The sequence below is a fragment of the Myotis davidii genome, unplaced genomic scaffold (genome assembly GCF_000327345.1).
Source record: "Myotis davidii unplaced genomic scaffold, ASM32734v1 scaffold337, whole genome shotgun sequence".
Taxonomy (NCBI): domain Eukaryota; kingdom Metazoa; phylum Chordata; class Mammalia; order Chiroptera; family Vespertilionidae; genus Myotis; species Myotis davidii.
This window is the reverse complement of record NW_006288250.1, coordinates 18636-27631: the sequence shown is the minus strand read 5'-3', so window position 1 is coordinate 27631 and position 8996 is coordinate 18636. Positions and strand designations below refer to the sequence as shown.

Genomic DNA, 8996 nt, shown 5'->3' with positions numbered 1-8996 from the left:
ACTGAAGCAAGCAAGCCTCATGTTAGTTTCAAGCTGCCTGGCTGCCGGCCACCATCTTGGCTGGCAGTTAATTTGCATATCTCCCTGATTAGCCAATGGGAAGGGTAGTGGTCGTATGCCAATTACCATGTTTCTCTTTTATTAGATTAGTTCTTTATAAGAAATAGGGAGCCTTGGCATTAATGTAAAATCAGAACTTCTGTTGTTGTTCACTACTTTTTTTATTTCTTAAGTTTTCTCTTAGTCTGAATGTGTCTATATTCAGTTCAATCTTGTCCGCTCCTCAACAAGAATAGTCCATGAACCAGCAGCAGCAACATCAGCTTTCTCAGCAGTGTAGAACCTCAGGTCCTATCCCAGACCCACTGAATCAGAATCTGTATTTTAACAAGATCGCCAGGTGATTTATATGCTCATTAAGGACTGAGAAGCACTATTATAAGGGAAATATAATTTTTAAAAAGATTCCTCTTCATTCAAAGAGCCTTATATTATGTTGGTTAACTGAGCCTTCCTTAGCCAGCAGTATAGAGGTCTGTTTCCCAGGGCAAGGTGGAGAACACAGTTTAAGTGACCATGTATTCTCTCCCCAGTTAACTCACAGTCCCTAATCACAAGGGATCTTGCTGCTTAGAATCACTTGAGGGCTCTTTCAGATGTTGGCTTCCCTGGCAATCTATACCAGACTCGCCCTAGATGATCTCGTCACTCATTATTCAGTAACATTTATTTAGAGCATTTGTGTAAAATATTGATGTAAGCATTTTAAGTGTATGTGCATTTCCATGTATAGGGGAACAGGAGACAGGAGGAAGATTAAAGAGCAGAGGGTTTCAAAAAAGAAATGAAGGAAGTGATCCCTGTTTCTACAGAGCTCATTTTAAAGTATTTTAAAAGATTTACAAAACACAATAGTAATACATACAAGTCAGTTTACAAACTTTCCACCTATTATGGAAATGCCAAATTCATTTCTTTATTCTTTTAACAAGTATTTATTGTGCATCGTGATGAGGTAGTCATAACCTTGACTGAATAACAACATAACCTAAGTTATATAGAATTAATCAGAGCAGTCTTTCTAAATATCGAAAGATGGTGAATGTTGACACACATTTTAAAGACAGTATGCCTAGCAGAAAATGAAAGACATTCAAAATATAGCATTTTGTGTTGAAAAAATATTATTCATTCATTCACTCATGCATCTTTCTAAAAAGATTATTAATTTATTCTTACTTATTGGACACTGTGAATACTTCACATATTGAACATTTATGGAATACCTATTATGCAGCAAGTTCTAGGGATTCCCCCTGAGGCAAATAAGCAAATAATTGCAAATACATTAGGAAGCCATATTAGAGTTATTTCAAGAATACTCTGGAGAAACAAAAGAGAAAGTAGGTGACTCTTGAGGATTCGGAGTCAGATATGACTTCATAAAGAAAATGACATTTGAACTGAGTCTTAAAAGCTAAGAAGTGTTTCATCAAAGGCGGGAATAAAGAAAGGACATTCCAAGCAATGGAAGTAGCATATGCTGTGGAGCTGAAATACGAGTCATCCTTAGGAGCGACAGTACCAGAACTTGAGAATGGCTAAAGGGTAAGATATAAGGAAGTCATGAACCAGAGGCCTTTACACATACTGACTGCTCTCTAGGTGAGGAACTTTATATGGAGCATTTCCACCTCTCTCTCTCTCTCTCTCTCTCTCTCTCTCTCTCTCCCCCCACCCCCTCACACACACACTCCTACCTTTTGCCTACTTAGCTTTATTCACCCTTCATATTCAAATAAAAAATCCTCTTATTAGGGTAATTTTTCTGGACCCTCCAGTATACTTCCATTACTTTCGTTGTGTACTGTCATAAAACCATGTTCCTTTAGAGTGGTTTTCTTAATTTGTGCTTATATACTAATTAATATGATTAATATGGTTAATACCTATTACATCAGTGGCTTGAAGAGTTCTATTTTAACCACACTCATAGGAAGACACACAATAATTCTCTATGATAGTGTAATGGTGGATACGAGACACTATGCATTTGTCAAAACTCACAGAACTGTTTAACACAGAGTGAATCTTAATGTAACCTTCAGACTTAAATTAGTAATAATGTATTAATATTAATTCATCCATTGTAACAGATATACCTCACTAATACAAGATATTGATGATAGGAGAAACTATGGACAGGAGCAGGGGAGATATGGGAACTTCGAACTCTTCTGTGCAATCTTGCTACAAACCTAAAACTGCTCTTAAAAATAAAGTCTGTTTTTAAAAAGTAAAAAAAAAAAAAAAAAGACACATTAAATACAGTATACATTACAAGCCAATGATATACACACATATATGATATATATAGTATCTACAAATATATATCTGCACACATATAAAAATAAGTTTCCTGAAACAGTATTTATCCTTACCATGTGTGATGAAATATATTTTCTATTCTTTTTAATTTTAAAAAAAAATTGTTTATGGGTTGATTTTAGGGCCCACTTCCATTTGTGGTCCAGGGTTTAAAAAACATTACAACAAACTGGCACCACACTAGAATTGAAATAGTGTCTGGTTTTACTCTTTACTCTACCTCAGCACTTCGATGACACTTAGAAATTTAGTGAATGAGTGAAAGGAATGAAAAGCTTTAAAAAGAATCATTTTTAAATGATTATCCTCATTTTTATCAACAAGAAAACTGTGAAGGCTAAAAAAAAAAGTTTAGTAATTTGCTGCAAGTCCTGAGGCTAATAATAGGCAGGAGCAGGATTTAGCTTTGTTTTACTCTAAAGCCTTGCTAATTTTCCCTTGCCCAAAGAAGAAAAAAGAGAAAATGTCTAGGTTGCTACTGGGAGATGGCAGGCTGGTAATATCTTTACTAGAAAAAATAATTAAAAACAATTTATTCACATTTGAGATGCATTTAGTGCAGAATTCTGAAAGCTAATTGACTTTTTAATTTTCAACAGTAATAAAGTAATGATTTGCTTTAAAATTCTGCCAAAATAAGTGAAGGAATAGATGAAACAAGATTGGTAAAATGTTGATAATTGTTGAAGCAAAGACTTCTATGTTTGTTTAAATTTTTCACTTCAAAAAAAGTTTTTTTAAAAAAGAAAAGCCCATGAAAACAGCATAGTAAGAATAGCATTACAGGAAAACTGTTCTCTTTTTTACAAGTGAATGCTGAAAATACTATAAGATTAAAAACAAAAGAAAGTCAAGAGTTTATTAATAATATAATGTTATGAAGCATGAGATACAATATCTTTTACGTAGAAGATACCCAATGTTAATTCTTATCTCCCTCCATAATAGGTCAACCAAAGCCTGTGCGAAAAGAGTGACTCATTTAAACATTATTGTTTACAAGCCTTTAGTAAAAAAAACAATGTTGTAGTCACATAGAGAAATAATGAATTTCACATGTCCTTTTTAAAATAAGGAAAATACTTTTATTACTTATCAGCATGATTGCAAATGTAATTAAAATAGTATTATAGAAAGTGTTATCTTTTCTGTGTATGTGTCCTAGACCCTTGCTGTAAACAGATAACAAGAACTAATGGTCCTGATCTTAAAACTTATTAGGTAGATATTGCCTTACCAGTCATATTGGTCTGAAATCCACATCATATGTGAAGAAAACCCTTTTGAATGTATTTATTTCTAGGAGTATTTTTATCCAGTCATTACTATACTGTATTCAGAAAAAAAATGGATAAGAAGGTTTTTTCAATCTCAATAGTGAAAGGGTTTCTTCCAATTTAAAAATAATTAATGGAAAAAACGTGATGCAGCACTGCCTATACATTCTGATTCAGAATAATATACATTGACCCATTATAAAATACACACACACATACACACACACACACACACACACACACACACACACACACACACACACACACACACACACACACACACACACACACACACACACACACACACACACTGTACTGGAAATCAAGAGACTGGATTTAGTCCTAGCTCTACCACAAGCCAGAACTTGTTCAATGTACTTAACCTTTTCTACCTGAATTCCATTATTCTGTAACGCATTTCCTTCAAATGCCAAGAGAAAAGAATGTTATGTTCTTTCTACTTCACTGGGTTATTATAAAAATCAAACTGAGTGATAACTTTTTTAAAAATAGTATGAAATAATTAAAAATTTTATAGAAAATGGAGAAATGTATAGTAATATCCATGAGTGGCACACACACATCACAAATACATACCCATGAATAAGGTGGTATTCATTAGGAAGATAGGCAAAAAAAACTTCCTATTTTAAAAGTACATGTTTGGAAATTATCAAGCAAGAGGAATACCATCTCATGTGACACCAAGAAAGAGCATGAACTAGGAACACTTCTATTGGTACTTGTGAGTTTAGGATACCAAACCAGGAGTACTAGTAAAGCCATTGTCTCATCTAGGAGATTCCACTTTCCTGAAGCCTATCTGATCATTTGAGTCAAAGTTTAGAATTCCAATAGTAGGTTTTTATTCCTTGCTATAGGTCCATTCTGATGTTTGTTCTTGGTTCTGTTCATCTCACAGCTGCTGATGGCCCAGGAGATCGTTTCATCATTGGGGAATCCCAAGCCGGTGAACAGGTAGTTTCATAGGCCTGACAGGCCCTAAAGAGTTCAGTTTCATGCACTTCCAGGATCTAATTCTAAGTTTAAACCATCACTGTAAGGGAAATCTTAGAGAGGGATTAGACACGTTATTAGAGATCAAAGGAGAGTTCCCATGAGAAGAACCAATTCTTCTTGCTGTAAGAATCTGCATCTATTAATATAGGGCATGGTGTTGTCATGTCTCATAGACATGCCCACAAACATTTTCCAGCCCTTGACTGGATGATTCTTTCTTCCTGTATAAATATCAATGTTCTGAATGGAACTACCACCGGAAGTGTTTTAAAAATTACATGGAATGCTCAGGGAACTGCCAATTGTTTGTAGTACTCAGAGCCAGGTATTACCTTGGCAGAAGATTACATTAAAATATAACAATTCTGAATGAGCCTGGAATGTATTTTCAAATAGCAGAATAAGGGGATACATAGTACAATCCCAAGAATCACTTTCTCCAATAACTGAGAAAAGCAGGGAGAACACTGGAGTTGTAAGTCACAAAGGATTGTATACTTCATGTAGTTGTTGTGATAATGAGATTATTCATGTTCATTTATTCATTCTGGAAATATTTATTGACTACCAACTTCATGCCAGACACTTTTTAGGCTTTGGAATGGTAGAGCAATAAATATGTCTGGAAAGAGGTGATTAAGAAGAGTAATGTGGGGACTATCCAAGATATAGATGGGTTAAGAGAAACTAATGAAGAAATGTGAAGCACCCAGGGGATAACAGTGAAATTCCATTACGATCTCTATGTCTGAAGGAGTGGACCTGTGGAGATTCATAGCTATGGCTCAGGGTCACCTGTCAGTGATAGTGATGACCTGGCCTTCACCAAAGTGCAGCCCAGCAGGGAAAAAGCAAAGGGAATATAAACCTGCTTTTCTCTTCTGCCCTCTCTCTCTTGTTGACCCCTCCCATTGGCTTTACCTAACCAGAATCCAGGGATGGAAACCTGCTTGAAATAGTCCATTAGAGGTCAGCCTTCTGGGCCACAGCACAGGATGGTATGATGATGTGATCTGGAGAGGCAAACAGAAAAATAAAGCAAATTCCTATCTTTGTTGAGCTTAGATTATTATATAAATTGAATGTAATAATGCACTTAACACTGTACCAAACATAGATTGAGGGTTCAATAATATTATCTATTAGTGGGATTGTTTGTAGTGATAATATTGAAAGAAGCTTTTTAAAGCTGTTCTAATAAATAAATTTCCAGTTTTACTCCATATGTATATCCAGTGGAGAGGTATATATCCTTAGTTATTCCCTAAAATGTTTTTAATCTGTTAAAAAATACATAACTTAAAATGTACCATCTTAGTCATTTTTAAGTATACAGTATAGTAGTGTTAAATATATTCACATTGTGACCTAAAATTTTAGTATATGTACTGCCGAAGCAAGCACATAACCTAAGATTTTAAATAAATAATTATGATGCAGATATCTTTGGAAAGATACTTATTTTAAAATGTTTTTATTGATTTCAGAGAGAGGAGGGGAGAGGGAGATCAATGATGAGAGAGAATCATCGATTGGCTGCCTGCTACACGCCCCCACTACTGGGGATTGAGCCCACAACTCAGGCATGTGCCCTGACTGGGAATCAAACCATGACCTCCTGGTTCATAGGTAGACACACAACCACTGAGTGACACTGACCAGGCTGGAAAGATTTTTATTAGGGAATTAATATTATCTCAGAATTTTATCTTCAAGGAAGTTTGAAGCATTTTTCCTCCCAATTCTGACCTAAATCATGGCCAATGACAAGTTATTTATCTAAGGCCAGATCAAACCTATCAGATGGATCTTATAGAAATATGCTTTTTCCTATGCTAGGAGAAGTTTACCAGGCAGGTCTTATAATCGGTCTCCTACCATTCCTTATGAGAGTTCAGACAGTGAAAATCTCAAATATAATGTTTCATCTGAATTATTATAGGCACTACAATCATTTTAAAATTATCTAATTACATTTGGTAGAAAGATTTCAAGAGCAATAATTTAAATAATTTTTCTGACTTGCCTATATTTAACCAAAAAGTTTAGTTTTAAGTTACGACATTTCTCAAATATCAAAACTTTAGTAAATGTCTAATGTGCTGGTTTTTCATAATTGTCATGCATAAAATCATTTTGCATGGCATTTTTTTCTTAAAGACTCTGAAATCACTTTATATATATTAAGAAAATTCACATTTGAATGAGAGACAATAATGGCACGTGTAAGTGGCAGTTCTTCAAAAGGAAAACAGGGTACCACAAAAGGCATCTAATGGTCATTACCATAAATCAAGTTAAAGCCTCTTAGAGTGTACCTGTACCTGTTTGTGACTAGCTTTCATTACATTGGCCCAAAATGAACAAGACTGTATGATTTTCCTTTTATGGTTTGTTTCTAAAAATGTAACATCTCCTACAGGAAAATGTTAGTTTTACTTAACAGCAGTAAAGTAAATCAGCTCTTTCTTACATGTTTGTGTTTCCAGCCAACTCAGACAGTAATGCCTGGACAAGTCATGCGGGTTACAACAGGTGCTCCAATCCCCTGCGGTGCTGATGCTGTAGTACAAGTAGAAGATACCGAACTTATCAGGGAGTCTGATGATGTACGTTATCACCAGGTCTTATCATTACATTCCTGTGGCAGTATATTAAGTCATATCCATTTTCTGGAATGTTTATGAGAATAACCCAGTGTCTTTTGGTTATGTTAGGATCTTACAATGTAGTGTATGAGTCTACACTAAATAATGAATTGCCTTAGGCTTGAAAATCTCTTGTTATAGGAGACATTTCTATGATTACAGACAGTCCTCGGGTTACGTCGGACTCAGCGTACGTCATTTCATGGTTACGTCACCATCTCCCATTTATTTTTTTTTTAATTTCTGTCATTCGATGTATGTACATATGTGCTTTATGTTTTTTATTATTTATTTACCACAAGTAAAGGTCAAATTTTTTTTACTGTTTCACTTCATTACTGCTGTGTATGTGCTCCATGTGAGTGATGTAGGTGCTTGTGTAGGTGGGTTCCGACTTACGGCGAAAATCGCATTACGTACCACCGTAGGAATGGATCTCCGACATAACCCGAGGACCCACTGTATTACTGTGATTATAGCAGAACTTGAACCACATTGATTCAAGAAATATCGCATGCAAACAAGGAAAGAAACTACCTCAAGATAAAAGAGCAGAGGTATTAATTGTTAACATACCTTCTAGCTAAGGAGTTTGTTAACAGACACTGGCTTCTGATAATGTAATGGGAGACTTAATAGAGAAAAATTTAACAAAGAACACTTGGGCAGGTTCTTAAATATTACACTAAGCCAAACAATTGAACAAAATAACATTCAGCTCTAGTATCTATATTTCAGAAAAATCTGTGCCACCTATTGACAGCCTGGAAATATTAAATTGATACCAGTTTCCCCCTGTATTGCCTGAAATAAAGGACCATGGGATCTTTTTTGGTCTAAGCAGGCCTTCATGTCACTGAAACTAGTGGCAATTAATAAGCCAGAGGATCAGCCACCAATAAAAGAATGGTTTCAACTGAAGTCTTAACGACTGGCTATCTTACTTGTTTTGTGAAGAAGTTTAAGGTAGCTTATATTTTAAAAGCTGAAGTTAAAAATAGCAATATTCTCCCGGCCTGGCATATAGTAAAATTTGGCCATGCTGAGAGACCGCCACTTTTCTTGATCTGGGAATTTTTTAAATCATCTGATCACATGTAATGCTTATAAAGTTCAACTCTTGGCATACAGATCACATTGCTTGCTGTTAAAACTGTCCAGAAGATTTATTGGCATCAGGGAAGCCAACAGAACATTGAAATGCAGAACACATGCCTCCACAGACTCTGCCAGATGACAAAACACAGTTCCAGTCTCACAATATTATTCACAGCCCATAAATGTAAAATTGATGATCACTATTCATTTATAGAAATTTACTACCGGGCAAACTATAAGTCCTTCACTGAAATTTCTGCAGATATTTGGGAACCTTGGTATAGTTTTAAATCCATGATTCATGGGAACAGAAGAGATAGGTTATCTCCTTACACATTCATTAGGTCTACAAGGGTAGCCAAATACATATACAAAGTGAGGCAAAGGTAGATTTAGAGTTGTGAGTATGCAAAACAGTTTATTCTTATATTATTATTTATTAATTGTACTAGAGGTCCGGTGCACAAAAATTTGTGCACTTGGGGGGAGGGAGGGTCCCTCAGCCCAGCCTGTGCCCTCTCGCAGTCTGGGACCCCTCGGGAGATAACGACCTGCTGGCTTAGGC

The 8996-nt window shown here is 35.4% G+C and overlaps 1 protein-coding gene across 1 annotated transcript in view; it reads left to right on the top strand.

The window, feature by feature from the left end:
- Positions 1-8996, top strand: part of LOC102755735 (gephyrin) — a gene marked incomplete at its 3' end in the record, with an annotated part of 348549 nt that overhangs the window by 324788 nt on the left and 14765 nt on the right. Inside the window, exons 16-17 of the mRNA XM_006760102.1 lie at positions 4588-4643; positions 7175-7294. Of these exons, the coding sequence (XP_006760165.1) occupies positions 4588-4643; positions 7175-7294 (176 nt within the window). The remainder of the gene's footprint in view (positions 1-4587; positions 4644-7174; positions 7295-8996) is intronic.